Below are 25,990 nucleotides of genomic sequence, written 5' to 3'. Positions count from 1 at the left end.
GGGGAGGAGCTGGAAGCATCAACTCCCATATGTGCCTTGACCAGGCAAGCCCAGGGTTTCAAACCGGCGACCTCAGCATTTCCAGGTCGACACTTTATCCACTGCGCCACCACAGGTCAGGCTGGAGATACATTTTTAAAGAAATATAAAGAGAGTTTATTCAGGCAACACTTTGCAAACTAGGAGATGTAGTCCTCAGTATGAACTAAACATACGTTCTAAAATGAAGGGGATAGGGCAGAGTTTATAAAGGCAAAGGTTGGAAGGAGCTGTTGATAAAAAAAAAAATGGGTTGCTAGGAAAAATGAGAACATAAACTTACATCATTTGTTTTCTGATTGGTGGAGGTAACTAGACTTTCAATGGTTGGCTGACTCAGTGATCATGCAAGTGGGATTGTGAGGTAAGAACAATGGGTAATACATAATTAAGCATTTATCAAGTCCTAGTTTCATCCAAGTCCTGTAGAATGAAAAGGCTGTGTTTCGTCACACAGTTCTAGTACAGGGAGTATTATTTAACAACGATGCAAGGAGTACAATTTATCAAAGAGTGCAATCAGCACAGGGGGTACTGCTGGCTCTGAAGGCAGTTCTGCAGCCCAGAAGGACAAAGTTATGCTCTGCAAGCAACTTCAGAGCTCAAGCTGCAAAAATCCAAATTTGGGCCACAATTTATGATATTAAAGTTCAATAGGCATGACTATCACCATGATACAGAGCAGAAATATGGGTTTCAGAGAGTTTAATACATTTCTTCCAGATTGTGCAGCCAGAAAGTATCCTGGAAATAATACAATTTATGTGAAACATATCCCAGAATATCCTTGTGCAGCACCTTGAAATAGAGATTTTCATTTGCTACTGAAAGGGAGAAAAATGTTTTCCTCAACCCCTGTAGGGTCCCTGGCTGAGCTTAAAAATTAAACTGACAAAGACAGATTAGCAGGAGAAAAGCACATTTTATTGATTTTTTTTTTACATGGACGTGGGGTATTTCACAAGAGAGTGAGACCCAAAGAAGTGACTAGAGCAGGAAGCTTTTATATCTTTTAGACAACAATAAATTTGTAAAGAATTGACAAGCCAAAGGGGTGTAAACTAGGGGTAGAAAGTAGTGAAAAAGTAAATAAAAATAAAAGTGCTAGTTTAACAAGGTTTGTTTATACATCTAAATTGTACTTCAAAGCCTCAGCCTTAAACCACCATCTTTTATACAATAAGCCTGTTAACTTGAATGGTACCCTCAAGATAAGTTTAATTTGAATAGATTTAGGTGTTTTAATGAAACCTTGCATAAATGAACTATGTTGAGGTCACAAAGGGTAGGAAATTATCCTGTAGGAATGAAAATTGTTTGCAGAAGGCCCATCTAAACAAGAATGTATTGAATTAACCTGTGTTTGTGCTAGATACATTGATTCAAAAGGAAACTGTTTAAAAAGTTCAATCTAAAACAGTGCAGGTAACACCATTGGTTCATTAAGAGATAAATTGGTGAAGGAGGGCCTTATGTTATTTCAGTACCTTTTAAGGTAGAGGAGGAGGGAATCTGCTTTTAATTCATTAGCCAATCGGGTTCTGAGGCCACTTCTTAAGGCCACTTCCTGTCTCTCCACATTCTCTCTCTTCAGTTGGTGGTGGGCTGGTAAGTGTGCACTTAATTTTGTCTCCGAATTGTTTTGAATTTCTCTTCCATTTGAGCCATGTATCCTGTTGGCAGGCCTTTATTTCAAGTCAGCATTAGATTGTGTGTGTGAGTCATAAGGCAATTAAGTTTGAATAATGGGAATTGGAGAAAGGCAGTGAAATTCACTGCCTGGTTTGTTTCCATGTGGGCTAATGCAGCACTGGGTCTGCCTTCCTTCCCCTGACCTGGTGACTTATGAACAATAAACTCTGCTTTCTACATGTGTTCCTGGAAAACATCTGGACTCATTTTACTTGATGGGAAAGGTATTGTTATTGGCCTAGTGCTATTTTGAATTAAATCTCCGGGTGAGAAGGTAAATCTTAGGAGGAGTTCAGACCAGTACATTTTAATTCTTCTGTGACTGCAGGTCCCAGGCCCTTACTGGGTTTGTGGGAGCTGCAGCAGATGTCTTTGCCCTGGTCTTTGCTCAGAGCCGTTCAGCTTTCTTAGACTACTAAACCGCAAACTGAAGTCAGATGATTTTAGTAAGCCCTAAGAGGGGCTCCCAATTTTAATGTTACTGTGGTGAGGGTGTATTTAAAGCTTAATATATAGGTAAAAAGATCAGTGGCCTTAGTTTAGTGCAAGCATAAGGCAAATTCCAGTGCCACAGCTTACTACTCCAGTGACCTTTGGTAGGTCAGTGAACTGTTTTGAGGCTTAGCTTTTGGGGATCAAAATATATGAGGGCCAGGCCTATTATATGGTGTATAATAAATGTTAGGTAGCTTTTATAAGTAAGAAATACATTCACTTGGTATATCATATTTTTTCTCATAGAAAGTTTTGCTTAGTGACCTTGAATGTAATTTCACCTGATTCCTATTTTTCTTTAATATAAATTAGTTTGAATAAAATATTTGTTTGTTATCCTTATGGGCATAAACTAGTATATGAAATGTAGTAATAGCTGGTTGTAGACATCCCATAATTTTTATCATTCTCAGGCTTTTAAAAATTAATGTTTTTGAATAAGTAATACATTCATGTGGTTCAAAATTCAAAAGGGATCAAAGTATATACAATGAAGTCTCCTAAGCCACCTGATTCCCCTTCCCAAGAGCAGTGTTAGCAGTTTCCTGTCTGTCTTTCCTGAGATATTTTATGCAGATATTAACTAATATATGTACTTAACCTCCTCTCTTCTATATGTATACTCTACCATGTTACCTTACCCCCCCCCCAAGATTTCTAAATGAGTATATAAAGAGCGACCATGTTCTTTACATTGGTTACATCATAATCTAATGTATGTACATAACCATAATTTATTTAATCTTTATTGTTGGACATTTAAGTAGTTTACAATCTTGTTATTTCCTCCAAAATTAATGATCTGTACATAAGTCAGCTGTCATGACATTTCAGTTGGGTTTTGATATATACTTGTTTATTAGGGCTCTCAAAATGCACTGCTTCCTGTTACTTATATTTATTCTGTGCATAGTCATTACTAGAAACCAACCAACATCATAGGTATCTCAATAAAGAATTTTCTGTTAAAAGCAACTCCATATTGATGGCTTTTATGTGACTACATCTTTGCCCACTTCAGTTTAGATCCTAATTTTGAGACAAAATGACAGCATTAACCAGAGAAACCACAGGGTCTTTGTATTCAGAAGGGCAGAAGGAGAATGCTTGCAGTGTTTACTTAGCAAAATGTATGCTGGATAGCTTTCTGAAATGCTCATTTTAGCATTAAGTTAGGAAAAACAAATGTTTTTTTTTCGGCTGTAAACATGCAAAATTAAAAGGAAGCCTATGGGGATTATTCCAAAGCTACTTTTAAAATCTTAGAAGGCTAAGATTCTTGTGAAATATTTAGTTTTCCAGTTAGAAAACTTTGCTGACTGGGAGAAAAATTAGTTTCTTTCCAATGGAAATATGCTTTTGTTGAGTAACTTAAAATAGAATACATTGGAGCCTTCACTATTAAGTAGGGAATGAAGGAAGGGGGAAAGTAAATTTATTTTCTTTTCTTTAATTTTTTTTTTAAGTGAAAGGAGGGGAAATATTGAGACAGACTCCTGCATGTGGCCCAACTGGGATCCACCCTGCAACCTCTGTCTGGGTCTAATGCTCAGATCAATGGAACCATTCTCAGCACAGGGGCTGTGGCTTGAACCAGTCGAGCCACTGGCTATGGGTGGGGAAGAAGAAGAGAAGGGGGAGACGGAGGAGAGAGAAGCAGATGGTCACTTCTCTTGTGTGCCCTGACCGTTGTGATGTCCATAGGCTGGGCCAATGCTCTATTCACTGAGCCAACTGGCCAGGGCCATAAATTCTTTCTTAAGAGATGCCAGGTTAATGAATGACTTTCCTGGCTTCAAGATTGTTATGGAAAGTGAAATTTTTAAGCAGAATATCTGCATTTATACTCATTCTACTGTTGAGCTTTGACTTAATAGAAACAAAATTAAACATTAAAGTATTATATTTTATCATTTAATCTTCACAACGATTATATGGGGTAGGCAGTATTTGTTCTCATTTTGCAGAAGGGAATCTGAGGCTTAGAGATGTTGCATAACTTGTCCAAGGTCACAACAAATATGTAGAGGACCCAGGATTTAAATCCAGTTCTGTCCAAGCAACTTAAATTCATTATCTTCACTACTAAGCAAAGTTGCCACCATTTAGTCTCTAAACCTGCTTGCATTATTTGTAAAATGGAGATGACATAGTACTTATAAAATGAGGTAATATATGAAAAGTGTTTTATATATTCTAAATAAGCAAAGCACGAAATAGATAAAATATCAAGTTAACAGAGTAGAAGGCTTTACTTCCTCTTGCAGCCTGATTTCAAGTTATTCCTTCATGCATTTTGATCCGAAGCCCTCAGGTTCTGTATTTTCATTTGCTCCAGCAGCAATAGGACTGGGTGAAACGGTGGTCTCTTGGGATGAACTACATGGTTAAGTCATGTTTCTGATCTCACCACTTTTATTTCATATATAGTCTGAGTGGATTCCTCTTGCACTGAGAGGTTAAAACAATCAATGTTGTTGGCTAAAATAGCTGATGGTAGGGAACAAAACTTGGGAGTCTGTTCTAACAGTAGCACCCTATGGAGCTATCTCTAAAAGAGAACTATGCCAATTAACCGATTTAGCATGTATTTCCTCTACAAAGTTTTGTATTTTCCTTTGCTTCAGGTTAAAGATGGAATCCAGTGAAGAAGAAAGACCTGGGTCTTCTGCACCCTGGGTGTCAGCCCAGAAGTGACACTGAAAGCCTCTATAACATCTGCTGCAGAACCCCCAAATAAAGAGGGCTTGGATTTGGACATTCTCAGTAAGAATGGTTACAGGCTGATGGGACAATCAAGGCTAGCACTTCAACTCCAGCCAAAATATGATGCCTTAAAGTTTTTTCTGTCACATGTAACTGTCTGTTCTATCTAGAAGAGATAGGAGGTCCTCTGAGTTGCTATTGTGTCCAAAATTGCTAGATACACTGGAGGCACTGAGTAAAATTGAATGGTAGTATAATAAAACAGAAGCATCAGTTGACTTTATTATTACTAATTTTTAGTTTGTATCAGCCCTTCATAAAGCATCTGTTCATATATATGAAATGAACCCTTTGGCCATAAGCACCAGTACTTTGAAGCACTTACTTCCCGTAGGGAGCAAAATGAGTAGGTCACTTATTGATTATGGGATATTCAGAAAATACTTTATACTAAGTACTCAGTAAATATGAAGTGGCCTTCACATGGTAGAATGACACTTGCTGAAGCATGACTAGAATCCTGCATGGCGCATCACAGTTTGGGAAAGCCATCTCATATTTAACATCAGGATTTATGTGCTAGGCTTTGTGCTAAGACCAAAGACCAGGCCCTTTGCAATCTGGGTTTTGTTTGTGAGATGAGACAAACAGAAATTGCACCTTTAAATTTATAAGTTTTTCCTGTAAGGTGTATTTGGATTACGGAGTTTTGAGTTAGACATTAAAACTCTAGGAACCTCTGACTTCATGTGTTGCTTCCTGTCTGCGTTCCCTAGTTAATCTCAAATGCTGCTGATCTGAAAACATTTTGCATAATTAAAGCATTCAAGTATAGGCCACAAAAGGAGTAAAATAACACTGATGATATCTCTGAGGTACCTAAAACACTGCAGTTTCTTTCCAGCCTACTGTATGCTGTTCTCATTACATTCTAATGCAAACCATCTTCTGAAGCTCTGCTTATTTCATGTAGGTAGTGGCATGATGAAGTGAAAATAGGGAGTTTTGACAGAACTGGATTTAAATTCTAGCTCTTAATGGCTAGTTGATGTTAAGAAATTTACTCTCCGAGACTCAAATTTTCATTTAAAACTATGTTGTAAAGTTTGAGTAAAACAATTTCTATTGTTTTATCAGCTTATTTTAATCATACATACCCTTAGCTTTTTCTTCATGGTCTTCCTTGTTCAATGATTCTTTACTTACATTACTTACTCTCTCTGCCTCTTATTTGGTACTTACCCTGGACATTGATTTTTGTGAGTTCCATGAACATTACTTTTCACAAGTCTTTTCAGCTAGATTGTATTTGAGGTTATGAATCTCCACATTGCTGCATGAAAAAGAACAGGATAAAAATATAGTTGTAATATATATTTTTAGTTAATAAGTTTTAAATGATCATTAAATGTAAGAAAAAAATTTTTTTAGAGAGCAATTAGATGAAGAATAGGGAAGAGTCTGCAAGTTGCCTTCAGTAATGAACTTTGTGTCCAGTCTGTTTCACCTGAAAGTTCAGGTTACAGTCAAGCTTTCGGAGAGAAAATGAAAGTTTCTTGTATTGCCATCTTGTGGCCAACTTGGGCTCCAAGTGATGCGAATTCAATTTTGCTATGTCAAGGGAAGGTTTTATTTATTTATTGGTTTTATTGATTTTTATTTATTTATTTATTATTATTATTTTTTACAGAGACAGAGAGAGATAGACAGGGACAGACAGGAACAAAGAGATGAGAAGCATCAATCATTAGTTTTTCGTTGTGCCTTGCGACACCTTAGTTCATTGATTGCTTTCTTATATGTGCCTTGACCGCGGGCCTTCAGCAGACCGAGTAACCCCTTGCTTGAGCCAGCGACCTTGGGTCCAAGCTGGTGAGCTTTGCTTAAACCAGATGAGCCTGCGCTCAAGCTGGCGCCCTCTGGGTCTCGAACCTGGGTCCTTCCGCATCCCAGTTCGACACTATCCACTGCGCCATCACCTGGTCAGGCGGTTTTTATTGATTTTTAGAGAAAGAATGAGAAAAGGAGAAAAAGCTGGGAGAAGTGGGAAGCATCAACTCATAGTAGTTGCTTCCTGTATGTACTTTGACCAAGCAAGCCAGGGATTTGAACTGGTGACCTCAGCATTCCAGGTCAGTGTTTCATCCACTGCACCACCATAGGTCAGGTAAGGGGAAGGTTTTTTTTTAGTTTATTGTGATAAAGTTTACCAGACTACCATTAGTAAAAGTTCAATATAATTAGTATTGGCTCAAATGAAATTGAAGCAAGCTTTGAAAAAACTTTTGGATTGCCTTCTTATTTATCTGAATCTTGGCTTCTCTCTTTCTCTCTCTCTCTTTCTGTTTTCTATTTTGTTTATGGGTTTTTGTGAATTTTGTGACAGTTTGCATGTGTTCTGCAGTCACACATACCTGTAAAGTTGAGGCTGGCAGTAACCCATGCCATTTTTGTCTCATCTCCCTGAATTTGTTCCTGTGGTTGCCAAGCTCTGCAGCCAACATGTGGCTCTTTTCTTTTGCATACCTGCATATTGTGAGACTGTTGACTGTTATATCTTTCAGAGGCTGGTTAGACTTATTGTACAGTTTTACTCAAACTTAAAAATTTATATAAAAAGCTGAGCTTGTGTAGAGGTTTTGTCCTAATAGGATACTGAGTTTGGGCATTTGATGATATTCCGCAAATAGATGGGTCTATTTATATTCCTGAATGGAGATTCAAATAAAGAATGAGCAGTTTTCTTTGATGTTAACTTTCCTTGAGGTTATATGGATGTGACTTGGTGTAGAGTAGGCTGGTATGCGTTCAAATCTTGCAACTGTAACCTGTGTATATTTATTAATTTTCCAGAGGTGATGCTAGGTAATTGATCCTATAGTTCAACTTCGTTCCTAGATAGAAGCTAGATTCATCTGCTATCAGAGGTAAGTGTGAAATAAAACCTTAATTTTTACCTTATTTGAATTTCCAATCATTAGCAAGTTTTGTGACTCAGTGTTCTTAGTGGCTGACATTTGGTAGTTGAAGAAGCCTTAGTTCTAACCTTAATTTGGTTTTCCTGGTTTAGGGACAAGGAGTGATGTGGTTTGCCCTTCACCAGTCATGTAGTTTGCCATGATGAAGTACATGTTAAGTCCGTGTTTCAGCTGATAATCCTGATTAAACACATGCTCTGAGCAGACTAAAGCTAGGGTAAACACCTAGAATTGAATCTGCTTCTTGGAATACTTTCTGGGATCTATCCTGTGATCCCAAGTAATTACTAAATCTTTTTTTTTTCTTCTTTTCCAAGTGAGAAGAGGGGAAGTAGAGAGACAGACTCCCACATGTACCCTGATGGGGCCCCACCTGGTATCCCCTGTCTGGGGTAGATGCTCTGCCCATCTGGGGCCTTGTTTGTAACAGATATTTTTAGCACCTGTGGTAGAGACTCCATGGAGCCATCCTTAGTGCCTAGGCTGATGTGCTCGAACCAATCAAGCCATGGCTGTGGGAGTGAAAGAGAGAGAGAGAGAGAGAGAGAGAGAGAGATAGGGGAAGGGGAGAGGTAGAAAAGCAGGTGGAGAAGCAGATGGTGGAGAAGCAGATGGTGTGCCCTGACTAGTAATTGAACCCAGGACATCTACATGCTTGGCTGATGCTCTACCACTGAGCCAACCGGCCAGGGCCGTAATTACTAAATCTTTACGAACTTGGTACTATAACATTATTATACTTTGATTTTTTGACCAAAAGACCTCTTTGAGAGAGAAACTATGGTCAAGAATCTTTGATTCAAATAGTACAGAAAAAGCATTGGCTACCTGGTATAATTCTATCAACCACTTGGCAGTTTTAAACTAATCACTATTTTACTAGTGTATTAAGGTTAAATCACTTTTGTCAAGATCACATCATGGAACACTATACAGTTACTTAAAAGTTATGATACAGGTTTACCTTTCTTGAAATGGATGGGTATTTATATTACATTAAGTTAAAAAGGAAGTTATAGAGCAACGCATATAATCCCTTTTCTGCTTAAACGTTTGAATATACTTATTTACTTGAGAAATCATCTGAAAGGATATATCCAAATACTAGGGATTATTGTCTTTAGAATTGGGTTCTTTGCGTGATCTTGTCAACTTGTATTTTCTGACTTTATTATGTTCATGTATATATAATTTTAAAAGTTTATTTTTAAGCAATCTGTATGGGACAGGCTTGTATTTTTTTACCTGTACCTGCATGTTTCAGCAGAGAATGGGGTAGAGATGAAGATGAAGAAATAAAAATAATTCAAAGTAACATCAGCATTTGCAGCATGTCCTTAGCTTTTGTCTATGTCTTTAGCAGAAATGAAATTTCAGGAGACCAAAACTAGATCTGAGTTTTTTTCTTAAAAACTTCTTGCCTGATCTGTGGTGGTGCAGTAGATGGAGCATCGACCTAGTAAGGTTGCCAGTTCAAAACCCCTGGCTTACCTGGTCAAGGTATGTATGGGTGTTGATGCTTCCTGCTTCTTCCTCCCTCCCTCTCTCTCTTTCCCCTCTCTAAAATGAATATAAAAAAATACAAAAAAAAAAAAAAAAAAAAAGAGAGAGAGAGAGAAAGAAACTGCTTTCCCAGCCTTGAAACTTTCAGATGCTATTAAATCCTGGATATGCAATAGATGATGACAACATTTTTCTTTTATGATAAGGCTTATGTTGAAATTGAGAGGCTTTGACATACATATAAATTTTTTTAAACTTTTTTTTTTTTTTACGGAGACAGAATGAGAGAGGGATAGATAGGGACAGACAGACAGGAATGGAGAGAGATGAGAAGCATCAATCATCAGTTTTTTGTTGTGACACCTTAGTTGTTCATTGATTGCTTTTTCATATGTGCCTTGACCGTGGGCCTTCAGCAGACCGGGTAACCCCTTGCTCGAGTCAGCGACCTTGGGTCCAAGCTGGTGAGCTTTGCTCAAACCAGATGAGTTTGCACTCAAGCTGGCGACCTCGGGGTGTCCAACCTGGGTCCTCCAACCTGGGTCCTCCGCATCCCAGTCCAACTCTCTATCCACTGCGCCACCGCCTGGTCAGGCATACATATAAATTTTTGAAAATTCAGCCTTGTGACATGGCTAATTCTGATAAGGTGCTACAAATTTAATTTTTTAAAAAGTCTATTAAAGATGTTGAGGTAGCATAGTACAGTAATATGGGTTTTGGAGCCAGACAGGGCTCAAACCCTTCCTGTGTCACTTAACCAGCTGTGTAATCTTGGCAAGTTTCTTAACATCTCAGAATCCTATGGTCTTTGCATCTTAGAAAATACTACTAGTATTTGACTCAAAGGAATAGTGCTTGACTTTGAAAATTACATTTGATAATAAATGTACGGGGCTTAGAACATTGTTAAACATATGGTAAATGCTCAATAGATGCTAGCTCTTTTATCAGTATCTATGTGTATTTTTATCATAGACTTTGCACTACCTGACAATCTCTTATATCTGCATAATAGGTTGTCAGAGAGTCATTTTATTGCTTATGTGCATCTTTCTTCCAATTGGCCTATCCCTCATTATCTTTTATCCTAAAGCCTAATTTAATTCTAGAGAATTCTAGAGTTAGGCAAAATATGGTAATAAGGACTATTGTGTATATCCCTACATAATTGGCCCAATAACATTTTCTTTAGTTCATTGTTTTGCCACTAATTTATTTATCATTTAATTTTGCATTTTGTCTAGCTGGACCAGTAGATATTTAATGGTTCTTTTAGTTCTTGACTGACTTTTTAAAAATTTAGATGTAATCATTTCTATAAAAGTTTCTTGATGTCTTTAATAAATATTTCTTAGACCATTTATTCAAATCTTGCTAAAATTGTTAGAGATGAACTTTGATGACTGTTCCTCTCACTGCTTGGAGCTTTAGGTAGTGAGATTTTAGTCCATCATATATCTAAGCTGACTTGTCTTCACTCAGAGCACCATGGGGATGGGTTGGCTGTCCATTGGTGCCTTCTGATTTTTGCGGAGTCAAACAATTACAAAGCAGGTTGTAATGTTAGATTAATAAAATTTACCTGTGGTTAAAAAAATCCTAAATTTTAAAACATGAGAATATAGTTTATAGAGAATCCTTTCATTGCAAAAGTGTTTGAATAGCACTGATCTAGGGCTGTGTAAGAAAGAGGTCTAGTGAATTACTGAAACATTCTATTTTGAAGTCATTCATGTTTAAATTTTAAATGGTTTACTCAGTTTTCTACTGATTGTTCACATATTCAGAGCTATGTTAAAAATACTCTTTCTTTGCAGTATGAAGGTATAGATGATTCTTCAAATTAAAGATGGAAGCTGACTTTGCTCAACAGATACGGTTTATAGAATCAATTTGAAAAATATAAGGCAGCAAACAAAGGAAAGAGTAAAATGCTTTCGTTTATCATTCTTAGATTCTTTGTGAGATTATAAGCCCCACAAAAGCTGGATAACTTCCTTATCTTTAACACTTGGTCTACAATAAATAGTCAAAAAATATTTGAAGTGAATTAAAACCTCCATTGATTTTATTATTTTTTTAACCCTTGGAAAATGGCATCTGTTTTAATGGAATTTCAGCAAAACATTTACATGGAATAACTGGAACTTAAATTTTGACGCTGATGTAAAACGTATATATAGGTGCATTAAACTATCTGGGCTTAATTAACCTACTTAAAACTCTTAATATCTGATTACAATGTTTTATTCTTTAGGAGGCAATAAAGAACGGCTATAAGACCTTAGCCAGTTGGCTCGGTGATAAAGTGTCAGCCCAGCATGTGGAAGTCCTGGTTTGATTCCCCGTCAAGGCACACAGGAGAGGTGACCATCTGCTTCTCGCCCTCCTCCTTTTTTTTCTTTCTTTCTCTCTTCTCCTCCTGCAGCCATGGCTGAATTGATTTGAGTGTGTAGGCCCAGGGTGCTGAGGATGGCTCAGTGAAGCCTCCACCCCAGGTGCTAAAAATAGCTCAGTTGCGAGTATGGCCCCAGATGGGGTTGCCACGTGGATTCCAGTCGGGGTGTATGTGGGAGTCTGTCTCTAAAAAGCTTTAAAAAGATAATAAATAAAAAGATGAGTCTCTATCTCGACCTTGATTGATTTTGGTGGTCTCAATCTTCAGGATCACTCTAGAGACAAGCCAGTGAAGAGTTTATGCTATGAGAGAACAGAACATGCACCATCAAGAAGCAGGTTAGTTCCTGGTATCCAAGACTACTACTGCAATGTTAAGACTTTGTAGTTCTCTCAGAGAGAGAGACCTAGTAACTCCTACAGGCTTTTAGCCAAATGGGTTGGAAATTGGAAACAAAAGGGTTTGGGGAACACTAGGTTTTGGGAATCTGGGATGATCCTAATGAAGTAGGAAGGGATACTTCAGAACAAAGGTAACTTGGTTAGGATCACAAAGTTAGCTACTTATGCCTGTGGAGTTCGAATGCTTTGTGTTTTGTAACTTTGAATGACATTGTATCCATTCATACTTGAATATTTCTACATTTGGCATAGTCAAATCCAGAAAAATGCACAAAAGGCTCAGAGAGCCAAAATAGATGTTAAAGATTACATGTTTTACACATGAACCTTCAATTTTTTTAAATCCAATTTGTACTGCTAGAATTAAGTTACCTCTCTAAATTCTCAGAAGATGGATATATTAGGAAATGTAGTCAAAGGCCAAAATTAACCTTTCTAATTACTCTGAACAAGTTGCAAATAGACAAAACAACAAAAAACCAACGAGTTAGAAAGTTAATTAGGATAGGTTTTTGTTCAAAGGAAGAAGGTTTAGTATTACAGAGTCACAACCCATAGAGGGTTTGCAGGGTTGGGATCCATTATGTTGCTGGTTCATTGGATTGTGTCTTACATACTGGAGTCACAGCATCTTGAAAGGTGGGTACACGAGACAGCATTGTCTTACATCTGAAGGACCCCTCAAGCCCTCCTCAGCTTAATTTCTAATATGAATGAATGACTCATTGAGCAAAAAAATCATAGTACATTAAAGAAAGTAACAGGTAACAACATTAGGGTTAAGTGGGCACGAACATTTAAACAATCACAAGCAGGTCCAGGAGAGAACACAAACACCTCAAAAAAGTTGTGGAGCCTGATCGTATTGTTTCATTTCAAGTGCTGTAATGAATGTTCATAGTGCGCTCTGGATCAAGGAGAGTTCTATTTTCTTTATATAGAGGATGTCTAAAAGCTGTTAAGATGTCCATTTCAAGGTGTATAAAAAATAAAATGGCAGAATCTACCTCAACACAAAGGTGATAGCTGTCCAGTTTACGGTATCAACATTTTTGTAATTTTTTAAAGTAAAAACGCCTGTGCTGCCCAGTCAGTACTCCCCAAGGTAAATAAACACCTGCGTGTACACAGGATGTTTTGTTGCTGTCCCAACTGGCCCCTCTGCTCTTATCCACAGGAGACATCACATGTTATCTCCATGTAAGCTAGGACGGTACTCTTGTGCCGGTGAGGGCAGTAAAGGGCACTCAGTGACAGTATCCGCGGGGCTCACAAGCAGGAAAAGTAGACCTGGCTCAATCGGATGCGTTTCCTTATAGGGCCTGAAACACGCCTGGTGAGTGCGGCTGCCCAAGTCTGGGGGCCACAGCACGCAAGTCCCAGCATCCTGAGCGGCTGGAACTCCCGCGCCCACCTCCCGGCATGCTCCGGGCAACTCTGCGCATGCGCGCTGACGTAGCGACGAGACGCAGCTAATCCTGGTGGGGCGGAGGCAACCGCGTTTTCCCGCGCTTTGCGCCTCAGATTAGGTACCTAATTAGAATTATTTTCTCTTTCTAACCCGCAGAAAGCAGACGGGGAATTTCAGAGTCATGTTTCTGTGAGTCTAAGTTTCAAGAATGTGCAACTTTTGATAACTTCTACAGCTCACTAAATTGGCTGTTTACCCCGTCTTGTGGAAAATTTGGAATTGGCTGCACTCTCGCTCTTCCTGAGAGAGCGGTGTCAGCTTCAAAACTGTTCCTTGCTCCCGTTTCCTTTTTGCCCATTATCCTGCTGGAGGTACAGTAGACCTCGTAGTCCTGGCTGCAAGTGCCACATATCTGTGGAGACGCACTCTGCGGGGACATTTGGGGTAAAGACTGGTGGGGTTCAGCTGGTCTGCACCAGTTCGGCAGAACCGACGCCTAATTTTTTGTTGAGATCGGCGAACCGGTTGTTAACATGGCACTTGTAGTCAGGGTTCTCTCTACGGTGGGCGCCTGGGCAGCCGCCCAATGTGGAAATCACAAATTGACATTCCTTACTCTTAATGTTCATCTGCGCAACAGCGTGTTTGTTCTAAGTGTCTGTAGGAATGCTCATTCCGTCCATAGGTGGACAAATTTGACAGAACTATGCTTGTAATATTTATTTCTTCATTTCATAAAACTTAGTATACCTTTGATGAAATATTACATTTTAATTCCCTCGTATCTTTTACTTCAGTAAACATAATGTAAAGAGGAAAAGTGCCCAACAACCAGGGGCTGACAAGCTATCATTGGAAGTTTCTTAAGTTTTGTTTTTTATCAAGTATTACTCAATATTTTTTGTTAATATTTTAAATTTTTTTCTTTTAACAATCTAGTTTTGTGTACTGTACCTCTTATTGTTCTTAGTTATTAAATGCATGAAATAATAAACTACCTTTCGATATATCTTTTTTTATACTTAAAACGGTCATTAGGGCAGAGAACTGGTTGTTAAATTACAATATTTGAATCCGACTACTGGGTAAAGATATCAGAGCATCCTTATGGGGCCCTATGACCAAGGCAACATTCTTTTTCCTTTTTTTAAAGTTCATTTTAATCATTCTTTCCATTTTATTAAATCTTTTTAAAATTTATTGATGTTAGGAATGAAGAGAGGAATATAGATCTGTTCCACTACAACATTCTTGACAGAATTTGTCAGTTAAGAAATGTGAACTTTTTTTTTGATGTCTATCTAATTGGTGTGTCACTATTATTTTTTACAATATGTTACTTATGTTTTTAAATTTTATTTTAGGCTCTAGTGAGTTTGCTCAGTGGATAGAGCATCTGCCCAGTGTGCAGACATCCCAGGTTCGATTCCTGGTCAGGGCACACAAGAGAACTACCATCTGCTTCTCTCCCCCTCCTTTTCCCCCTTCTCTCCCTCTTCTCCCGCAGCCAGTGGCTCCATTGGTCTGAGCGTCGACCCCAGATGGAGGTTGCCGGGTGGATCCTGGTTGAGGCATGTGGGAGTCAGTTTCTCTATCTCCCCGCTTCTCACTTAAAAAATTTTATTTTGAGAGTATGTTAATTAAAGTTGGGGACAGTGACAAGGAAGGGTTTAGGGTAGAAGGGTAGGTGGGGCTGCTTTGGCTCACTGGACAGTTAGAGGAAAGGGGGCCTTGGAGACAGGTGCAGAGGGTGAGGTGCCTGAGGTGCCACTGCCCATTGCTTCCTGGTTGCAAGTCTGTGGGGTCCCTTAGAGTTTAGGAGATGCACACCTGAGCGGGAAGAAGAGGGAAGGGAAAGGTGTGTGTCTGCTCCTGGGAGGGGCGTGCCCATGGCTTGTTTTAGTGTATCTAGGAGAATGCTGAGGTTTAAGTTAGTAAAATTTTTAAAAAATTGACTTTAATGAGAGGAAGGGAGAGAGAGAGAGAGAGAGAGAGGAACATAGATTGGTTCCTGTATGTGCTCTGACCAGGAATCAAACCAGCAACCTCTGCACTTTGGGATGATGCTCTACCCAACAGAGATATCCAGCCAGGGCAAGTTAGTAAAATTCCAATGCAAGTAGACACTATACGTACTGAAAAGTAACTGTCAAGAGTATATTTAGTTTTACAAATGTTTTAAATAGATGCATAGCATTAAATAGTGTTGATATTAGCAGGTGAATAGTTGATCTCGTGATAGAAAAAATCTGCTTTTTACAGATTCTCATGCTGCATAATGGTCAATTACTTGGATGTGTTAGGTTAGTTTCCATTTAACATTATTAGGTTACTACTACTCTGTAGATAAAGAATCTGAGAAATCAGCATATATGAAAAACCTTAAAATACTTTGCACTAAACAGCTTCAATTATCCCTGGCCAGGTAGCTCGATTGATACACCAAGGTTGTGGGTTTCTTTCTCGTTCAGGGCACATATAAGAATCATACAAGAATCAACCAATGAATGCACAAATAAGTGGAACAAATCTATGTTTTTCTCCCTCTCTGTTTCTCTCTCCCTTTCTTTCTCTAAAGCCAATTAAAAAAAAAAGAACAGCTGAAATCAGCTCTTGGACTTTTTATATCTACTAAGTGTGAGAAGTAATACTGAAATATTCTAGCAAACTGAATGGGTTAATAAATTTGGATTTGTGTTTAGGTATTGAGGAATGACAAAAAGTAGTAATTTAACTTTTTGTTTGTACTTTCCTAAACTTTTTCCCCCCATATATGTATTATTTTTGATTTTACTAAGATTTGGAACCACCTGTCTCTAACTTTTTTTTAATTATTATTTCAGAATCTGGGACCGCACTATATATTATGTCTTTGTGTGAAGACATGCTGCTTTGTAATTATAGGAAGTGTCGCATCAAGCTTTCCGGTTATGCGTGGGTCACTGCCTGCTCTCACATCTTCTGTGATCAGCATGGCAGCGGTGAGTTTAGTCGTTCACCAGCTATCTGCCCTGCCTGCAACAGTACCCTCTCTGGAAAGCTAGATATTGTTCGCACAGAACTCAGTCCATCAGAGGAATATAAAGCCATGGTACTAGCAGGACTTCGACCAGAGATTGTGTTGGACATTAGCTCCCGGGCACTGGCTTTCTGGACATACCAGGTTAGTGCTTCTGGTAGGTTCTTTGAAGAGTATGATTTGAGGCATATGGGGAAGTTTCTAATATTTTTTATTTACTTATGTTTGTATTTATTTTTATGAATGTATGGAAAACTTTATTTTTAATAAACTTTTTTTCAAAAGTAATGTTTATTGTTGAAAATACAAAAGAAAGAAAATTTAAAAACACTAATTTTATCACTCAGAAAAACAAACGTTAATATTTTGTGTATTACTCCTTTTTCTGTGTATAAATATATATTTTATATATAAATACATTTTTTCGCTTTTATAAAAATAGGATAATATGCCTGACCAGGCGGTGGCGCAGTGGGTAGAGCGTCGGACTGGGATGTGGATGACCCAGGTTTGAGACCCCAAGGTCGCCAGCTTGAGCGCAGGCTCATCTGGTTTGAGCAAAGCTCACCAGCTTGGACCCAAGGTCGCTGGCTCGAGCAAGGGGTTACTCAGTCTGCTGAAGGCCGGTGGTCAAGGCACATATGAGAAAGCAATCAATGAACAACTAAGGTCTCACAACGAAAAACTGATGATTGATGCTTCTCATCCTCTCCGTTCCTGTCTGTCCCTGTCTATCCCTCTTTCTGACTCTCTCTCTCTGCCTCTGTAAAAAAAAAGAAAAAAAAAAGGATTAATACCACATACACTGTTTTGTGGCTAATTGAAGTTGACAATTTATTATGCCTGTTATGAATATTTTATTAAATATTTAAAAGTAAATATTCTATAATCATAATTTTAATGGTTGTGTTGTCTCATAATTTATTTCCATGTTATCAGAAATGCTGTGATAAGCATTATTATATTTTTCTCATTGATTTGAGAGAGAAGAAGGGAAGGGGGAAGGGTGAGAGGGAGAAACATCAACTCATTGTTCCACTTAGTTATGCACCCATTGATCGCTTCTCACAGGTGCCTTGACCAGGGCTTAAACTGGTGACCTCAGGGTCAAGCCAGTCCCCTCAGGATCAAACCAGTGACCCTGGGCTCCAGTCAGGGACCTCAGCCTACTGGGAGGACACTTTACCCACTGCACCACTGGCTAGGGCTGTGATGAGCATTCTTAACATCAAATTCATGTCCTTAAAAATTTACTAAGACAATTCATTTTTTTTTTTTTTTTGTGACAGAGACAGAGAGAGGGACAGACAGACAGGAAGGGAGAGAGATGAGAAGCATCAATTCTTTGTTGCAGCTCCTTAGTCTCCTTGTAGTTCATTGATTGCTTTGTCATATGTGCCTTGATTGGGGCTGGGGGCTGCAGCAGAGCAAGTGACCCCCTGCTCAAGCCCGCAACCTTGGGCTTCAAGCCAGCGACCTTTGGGCTCCAGCCAGCGACCATAGGGTCATGTCTATGATTCCATGCTCAAGCCAGCATCCCTGCACTCAAGCTAGTGAGCGAGCGCCGGTGACCTTGGAGTTTTGAACCTGGGTCCTCTGCATCCCAGTCTGACGCTCTATCACTGTGCCACTGCCTGGTCAGGCTTAAGACTAAATTCTTGAAGGTGCATAAATACATTTCATAATTATTTTAATTGCAATATTTTAAAATGGCCCTCAAGGTAGGTCACATCAATTTATGTTCCCTTAAGATAAATACGAGGGTGCATGGTTCTCTACACTTTCTACTTATAAATTAGGTGTGGGTTAAATAGAATCTCCTGGTTCTTTAAATATGCATTTCTTGTATGACTTTTAGGTGGACACATTTTCTTGTATTTTCTCATTTATAAATTATCTTTCAGTTTGCTTATTTCAATTGCTAGATTTTTTCCTACTTTTGGTAAATATTCTCTTGATATATACGTATATTTAAGCATATATATTTATGAAATATATATGTTAATTCAGATGTTGCAAGAAATTTTGTTTTTTCACTTATCTTTTATTGATCTTCATTGATTTTTTTTGATATGCCGAAGTTGAAAATTTTTGTGTATTCTATGTAATCATAATTTTAATGATTGCATTGTATCATCATTCTTTGCATATTTTTTGAGTACCAGGAAATATTTATATTTCATGTACCTTTTTAGGTTCTGGGTATAAAATAATGAACAAAAAACATGAGCTTCAGTATGCTCAGTTTCATGGTGTTAAATATTTAAAAATAAGACACCAGACATTTATAATACATTTCCAATGCCTGCAATAATAAGGGAAGTACAAAATGCTGTGAGACCACATAGTGGGACAGATAAATTCAAAATGGTGAAAAATAAAAAAGAGTTCTCATATTTCACTTTCTGTCAATATTTAAAGGATAGTGAATCTAAAGATACGTAAAAATTGTTTTCTGTGTGTAGTATGTTACCTTTGTGTAATGAACTTAATGGCTTAAACAAATTTAGTAGCTTAAAACAACACACATTTATTAACCTAGTTTCTGTGGATCAAGAATTCAGGCTTGGACTTTGCTCAATATCTCACAAGCCTGCAATCAAGGTGTTGAGAGGCGATACAGTCTCTAAACCTTGATTCAGGAAGGATCTGTTCCAAGCTCATATGGTTGTTGGCAAGTTACTTCCTGGTGTACTATTAGAGGGCCTTGGTTATTCTTTTTATTTAGTGGTCTTTATTTTAAAAACAATTTTAGGTTCATATTAAAATTGAGAAGGTTCAGAGATTTCCTGGCCTACATGGACATATCACTATCATCCAAAGTTCATAGGTTACATTAGGGTTCTCTCTTTGTGTTATATATTCCATGAGTTTGGACAGTGTCGGGAGCCGATCCACTAATGCTGGCTAACTAGGTCACAGCAGAAGAAGATCCACAACTGCTGGCTGACAAAGTCACAGCAAAAGAAGATAGAGTCACCGCAGTAAGACCAACAGCTGCGGGTTGACAAAGTCACCGCAAGGAAAGGCACGATACTTCCCCCTTTAATCTTTTGAATTAATCTGGCCTTATATCCCCCCTTTTTCTGGGTGTGTGCTATTATTTGTGGCACAGGGATAATAGTACCGTACTTTCCCTGTAGATTTGTAGTAATTTCTTTGGAAATGAGACAGAAGGTGTAAGTTCCACAGAAAAGCCTGTAAGCCCCTTGATCTGGGCTCATAAACATAAGAGGCTAGCCATGATATCCCTCATAAAGGGTTAAGTTTGTAGGAGAATTTCTTATTAATCATGTTAGAAAGAATATAGTTAGAACTTAGCTAGTATATGAATATAGTAAATAAATAAAGTTTAACTAGACATTAGAATCTTAGGTAAAGAGTAGTGGAGTGGCCTGTTGCATGGCCTTGGATAGGAGTGCAGCTGGCTAGTAAAGAATGTTTTGTTAAAAGACTTGTTTTATCACTGAAGGCAGTTACTAGGTTTTCTCAGTAAAACATTCTCATGAGATTTTTGTATTTTCCAAGAATAGGAGAGGTATGTAGTGGGATTCATAGCAGCAATAGCAGCTAATGCCTTCTGATATTATGTTGCTACTAGCTATCTTGCAGGTGCACTCTATGTATCGTTAAGTAAAAATTACTCTTTATACTATGTCAGTTTCTTAATAGCAAGCCTTTTGTAGTCTTGTGAGAAAAGAATTAGGACACTACATGAACTCAAGGCTATTTGCCTGAGCAAGCGGTGGTCCTCTGCTGGTCCTTGATGATTTCGTCTGCTATCTCTTTCTGTGCCCTTGACTCACAACAAGAGTAAAATAGAGTTATTAATTAGTACTAATCTTTTAGAAGTTTGTACCAATATTACTATTGTATAACTGTACTTTAAATAACTTACCACCTGACTTGTAGCTTAGATATGAATTAACTGTTATCTAAAAATATGTAACCATAGTGAAACTAAAACAATAATGTATTCAAAAATACCATGTGATTGTAACTTAGTGTGTGTGCATAAAAAGTAATGTTAGACCAGACATTGAGAGAGATGCCTGGCAGTAAATGCTAACTAGAGAATAAAGAGAAAGAAAAGAATTCGGCTCTCTCACTCCATTTTCGCCGACGCCGTCTCCTCCTGTGGGACCCCTGGATCCCTCCCGGGGCTAGACCCCGGCAGGACAGATGTGTAATGACATGTATCTTACTATGATGGTACCATGTGGAGTAGTTTTACCACCCTAAAAATCCTCTGTGTACTACCTTTTCTTTCGTTATTACCCTCAACCACTATTCTATTTACTGTTTCTATAGTTTTGCCTTTTCCAAACTGCCATTATAATTGGAATCATATAGTTTGTAGCCTTTTCAAATTGGTTTCTTTCAGTTAGTAATATGCTTTTAAGTTTCCTATATGTTTTTTCATGGCATGATAGTTCAGTTCTTTTTAGTGTTAAATAACTTTCCATTACACCACCGTTTATTTATCCATTCATCTACATAAGGATACTTTGGTTGATTCTAAGTTTTGGTAATAGTGAATAAAGCTCTTATAAATATCTGTGTGCAGGACATGTTTTCTATTCCTTTGGATATAATAACAAGGAACATGATTACTGGATTGTATGGTAAGAGTAGGTTTAGTTTTATAAGAAACTGCCAAATTGTCTTCCAAAGTGGCTGTAGCATTTTGCATTTTTACCAGCAATGAAGGAGAATTCCTTGGGCTTCACATCCTTATCAGCATTTGGTGTTGTCAGTGTTCTGGATTTTGTCCATTCTAATAGGTGTGTAGTGGAATCTCACTGTTGTTTTAATTTGCATTTCCCTGATGACATATGATGTGTAGCATGTTTTCATTTTCTTATTTGCCATCTGTGCATCTTAATTGGGTTGTTTGTTTTCTTATTGTTTAGGTTTAAGAATTCTTTGGATAACAGGTTTTTGTTTTTTTTTTAACCTGATATATCTTTTGCAAATATTTTCTAATACTCTGTGGCTTGTCTTTTCATTCTTCTTAACATAGTCTTTCACAAAGTAAAAAATTTTTATTTTAATAAAGTCTAGCTTTTCAGTTCTTTCATAAATCGTGCCTTTGGTGTTATATATAAAAAGTCACTACTGAACCCAAGGTTATTTAAATTTTCTCTATGTTATCTTAGAGGAATTTTTTAGTTCTATGTTTTATATTCAGCTCTGTGATCCATTTTTTTCCTGTTTTTTTTTTCCAAATATTTTTTCTTTTTATTTTTTTCTGTATTTATTTATTGTGTGTGTGTGTGTGTGTGTGTGTGTGTGTGATCCATTTTGAGTTTATTTTGTGAAGGATGTAAAGTCTATAAGTAGTTTTATTGTGACCTCAGTATTTTGCTGGCTATCGCCCAGAGGCTGCTCTCAGTTGCTTGCCTTGTTGGCCTTCCAATCATGGCTGCATGCTTCCACAAAGCCAGCAAGAGAGAATGTGCTAGTAAGACAGGCCTTATATTCTAATGTACAGTACTCATGGTGGGACATCTTGTCATTCTTTTTTTCTATGTTTTAGTCCCGGGCTCCCCCATGCTCAAGGTAGTAATAAAAGTACCAAGAGGCAGGAATAATTGGGGGCTATCTTATCATTTGTTCTCTATACCATAGTTTACTTGAAACATAGGGTTATATTCCTTAAAAACTTTCAGACTACTACATATCACTTAAGGTTTGACAAATACTTTCTTCTTTTATTCGTGAAATTGCAGTGGTTTGAGAGTATTCCTCCAGATCTTTTTCTATGCATTTAGTGACATAATGTATTATTTTTTATAATAGTCATCCTATTGTACATCCTGATTGCTTAACTTGCTTTTAAATGTTAATAATACCCCAGGATAAGTATCTCTGTTTTCTTTTTGCATTTGTAGTAAGTTTTATAATACATAACTTTTGTATTCATTATCTTAAAAAATTTCTTTTTCCCTCTTTTATGACAGGTACATCAGGAACGTCTCTATCAAGAATACAAATTCAGCAAGGCTGAGGGTCATCTAAAACAGATGGAGAAGATACATACTCAGCAAATACAGAGCAAGGATGTAGAACTGACCTCTATGAAAGGGGAAGTCAACTCCATGAAGAAAGTGCTAGAAGAATACAAGAAAAAGTTTAGTGACATCTCTGAGAAACTTATGGAGCGAAATCGTCAGTATCAAAAGCTCCAAGGCCTCTATGATAGCCTTAGGTTACGAAACATCACTATTGCTAACCAAGAAGGTACTCTTGAGCCATCTATGATTTCACAAACTGGTATTTTTGGCTTCCCATTAGGTAAGGAAGGACATGTAATTATATAATAGCTGTTCTTCTTTTTTTTTAATTCATTTTTATTAGAGAGGGGAGAGAGAGAGAGAGGGAGAGATAGAGAGAGAACAGGGGGAGGAGCAGGAAGCATCAACTCCCATATGTGCCTTGACCAGGCAAGCCCAGGGTTTTGAACCAGCGACCTCAGCATTCCAGGTCAACGCTTTATCCACTGCGTCACCACAGGTCAGGACAATAGCTGTTCTTGAAATCAGTGATTTTTCACTTTGTGTTCTGCATGATTACAAGTAGTCAATGCAGACTCCAAAAGCTGAGTGGTGGTAGGCTCTGGATTCATCATCCATGTCTCAGTCTCTACATCATTGCTTTTATCCATTGTATTTGCTTATGTTTAAGGTACAGCTTCAATTTGAAAACAGTAAATCTTTTCAAAATAAAATTTTGCAAATTGCTACTTTATATGGAAATCTATTTAGTTGCAGTAATATTAGCTGCCATTTACTGAATCCTTGTGAAATGTTAGGCATTGTTATAATTCTCTATGTATTCATGTTATTTTAAAAACTTTATAAGGTAGGTATTATTATTATCCTTACTTTACAGATGGAAAAACTGAGGCACAGAAACTTTAAGTAAATTGGTCAGTCACAGAGCCCATATTCTTTTTTTTTTTTTCATTTTTCTGAAGCTGGAAACAGGGAGAGACAGTCAGACAGACTCCCGCATGCGCCCGACCGGGATCCACCCGGCACGCCCACCAGGGGGCGATGCTCTGCCCATCCTGGGCGTCGCCATGTTGCGACCAGAGCCACTCTAGCGCCTGGGGCAGAGGCCAAGGAGCCATCCCCAGCGCCCGGGCCATCTTTGCTCCAATGGAGCCTTGGCTGCGGGAGGGGAAGAGAGAGACAGAGAGGAAAGCGCGGCGGAGGGGTGGAGAAGCAAATGGGTGCTTCTCCTGTGTGCCCTGGCCGGGAATCGAACCCAGGTCCTCCGCACGCTAGGCCGACGCTCTACGGCTGAGCCAACCGGCCAGGGCCCGAGCCCATATTCTTAATCATTTGCTATATACACCAAGAAGGCCATGTTTCACCTTCTTTCACATGGTAATGCTGATTGTATAGTCCTTATGGGTTTTTGAGTTTTCTTTTGTTTAGTCATCCATTCATCAAATATTTATCAAACATGTTTCATGTGCCAGATTGCAAATAATCAGTCCTAGGCAATGAGGATATGAAGACTGCAGATAGGATTGGTGCCCCCTGGAAGTGCAGTCTAGAATGATACTAGCCCTTTTCTGCTTAAGTGCCTTGGCAGAGGCAGCGAATCAAATGTTAGTGTACATGGGCATTGTAGATGTTTTTAGTTTTTCCTTGTCTCTGTCCACATTTATTTTGATTTTTTTCATATTCACCAGTTCTTTCCTGTTCCTCTTTTTGTGCACACTTACCTTTTAATTTTTACCTCTTACTATCATTTTTGACTTGAATCACATATAGTCAGCATTCTCCTTTAGTTACATGGTCCCTTTAAAACTTATAGAAGTCCAGGGAGGATCCAGTGGAAGTTGTTAAATGCTTATTTAATCCGATCTATTGTCTGATTTTTCTTAAGGCTATTCCAATTGATCTCAGGTCATGAACATGTGCCTGTTTTTCATGGTTGTCATATTTTCTGGACTGTTTATGGCAATCTTTTAAAGAAATTTATTCCTAAAGGAGCTGGAACAAAATTTTTTTTTTATGTATGCACACACTTATATACTGCTCACAAGTATTAGGGGATATTCCAAAATGAATATGAAGCGATAAAATATCCCCTAATTTTTGTGAGCAGTATATCTATTCCTTTGGAGTAGATTATATAACCAATAAATAAAATTATGATATTGTAAATTCTAGCTCTACTGAAAACATTTCATTGTGTCAAATTACTTTTGGTGATGAGATCATGGCTATAGTTGGCAACTGCATTACAGAAGAAGGTACAGTCCATATGGTGGTCAGGGGACAGGGTTGGGGGCGATCATGGTCCTTTATCCAATAATAGGTTTACAGTCTATCCATCTTGTATGAGTTGAGTTCTATTAAATTATTTAGTGAATGGCCTTTGTCTTTTTGGTACTTAACAGAAGTAATTAGATGTTTACGGTTTTCCCTTTTTTTTCCTTCTAGGAAACAAATCCAAGTTCCCTTTGGACAGTCCACCAGTTCAAAATCGGGGTGGTGGAGATGGAGATGGAGATTTTCAGTTCAGACCATTTTTTGTGGGTTCTCCCACAGCACCGGAACCCAGCAACAACTTCTTTAACTTTGCATCTCCAAGTCGCGAATTAGAACAGCAGCAAGTCTCTAGCAGGGCCTTTAAAGTAAAAAGAATTTAATTCACATTTCAGAATGTTTCTGTTTACTTTTAATGTTTCCATTTAGCAAATAATCTTTTTTCTAGTTAGAGGTCACCAACTTTCCTGTGCTATCAAGTCTTTGAAGTTGTCTTCACATTTTCAGTTATAAGAAACTCAGTGGCAGTGAGGAGTGGTTTTAAGGGTCTGGCTTCTTTTTCTATTTCCATTATATAAAGCATGAGCATTTTATTGAACTCAATTTCATTGTGAACTATGGAGTTTTTTACAAATAGTGTTTTACACAATATTATTGTTTTGTAGATCACAATTTGTTTCTGTCTGGGTTATTTCTGACTGAGCTATGTGATTATACGTATGTATACAAGCACCTGACTTATGTCTACATTTTGCTTTGGGTTTTGATATTTATGCATATATGTATATGTGTGTTCCTTCATATTGATATTTTACTATATTTGTCACTATATTATATGAAGATTTTGGTCTCAGGAAATAAGGTGTGTCTGTAGTTTGTTATTTGGGTGTGTACATTTATTTCTATATAGATATTTGTTTATTTGCCCTTGTATTAACGTGTTTGGAGTGTTTGTGCTTATGTCAGTGAATGAGAGTACATCTTGATGTACATATGATCAGTCTTTATTTCTATTTAAGAATAGTTTACATTGATAAAGTTATTTTGTAAAGTTGAT

General features: G+C 37.9%; 2 protein-coding genes and 2 non-coding genes across 12 annotated transcripts in view; 3 read left to right on the top strand and 1 right to left on the bottom strand.

Moving 5' to 3' along the window:
• Positions 1-25,990, bottom strand: part of RNASE6 (ribonuclease A family member 6) — a 476,573-nt gene that overhangs the window by 399,665 nt on the left and 50,918 nt on the right. The gene's annotated exons all lie outside the window — the stretch shown is intronic.
• Positions 1,545-25,990, top strand: CCNB1IP1 (cyclin B1 interacting protein 1). Of its 9 annotated transcripts, XM_066343153.1 has the most exons (11): positions 1,545-1,647; positions 4,854-4,992; positions 7,786-7,859; positions 9,274-9,410; positions 11,674-11,782; positions 12,082-12,152; positions 13,284-13,415; positions 13,535-13,744; positions 16,470-16,789; positions 22,609-22,942; positions 25,108-25,990. In XM_066343153.1, exons 9-11 carry the CDS (start codon positions 16,493-16,495, stop codon positions 25,314-25,316), a joined length of 840 nt encoding a protein of 279 aa, XP_066199250.1. In that variant the 5' UTR covers positions 1,545-1,647; positions 4,854-4,992; positions 7,786-7,859; positions 9,274-9,410; positions 11,674-11,782; positions 12,082-12,152; positions 13,284-13,415; positions 13,535-13,744; positions 16,470-16,492; the 3' UTR covers positions 25,317-25,990. The 9 variants fall into 9 exon arrangements, with proteins under 9 accessions (XP_066199250.1, XP_066199251.1, XP_066199252.1 ...); XM_066343154.1 differs by lacking the exon at positions 13,284-13,415; XM_066343155.1 differs by lacking the exons at positions 12,082-12,152; positions 13,284-13,415.
• On the top strand, positions 8,042-8,118 carry LOC136377986 (small nucleolar RNA SNORD126). Its single transcript, XR_010746578.1, has one exon. It is a non-coding gene; the product is annotated as a small nucleolar RNA SNORD126 (small nucleolar RNA).
• Positions 10,814-10,961, top strand: LOC136377977 (small nucleolar RNA SNORA79). The gene has a single exon (XR_010746571.1). It is a non-coding gene; the product is annotated as a small nucleolar RNA SNORA79 (small nucleolar RNA).

The sequence above is a fragment of the Saccopteryx leptura genome, chromosome 6, assembly GCF_036850995.1.
Source record: "Saccopteryx leptura isolate mSacLep1 chromosome 6, mSacLep1_pri_phased_curated, whole genome shotgun sequence".
NCBI classification, from domain to species: Eukaryota; Metazoa; Chordata; class Mammalia; order Chiroptera; family Emballonuridae; genus Saccopteryx; species Saccopteryx leptura.
Note: the sequence above shows the minus strand (reverse complement) of the source record. Positions and strands in the feature narration are given on the sequence as shown.

Coding starts and splice junctions, on each gene's coding strand:
- CCNB1IP1 (XM_066343151.1), top strand. CDS start 12,119: ATGAGAGAACAGAACATGCACCATCAAGAAGCAG. Junction 12,153..16,469: donor CATGCACCATCAAGAAGCAG/GTTAGTTCCTGG, acceptor TTATTATTTCAG/AATCTGGGACCGCACTATAT. Junction 16,790..22,608: donor TGGCTTTCTGGACATACCAG/GTTAGTGCTTCT, acceptor CTTTTATGACAG/GTACATCAGGAACGTCTCTA.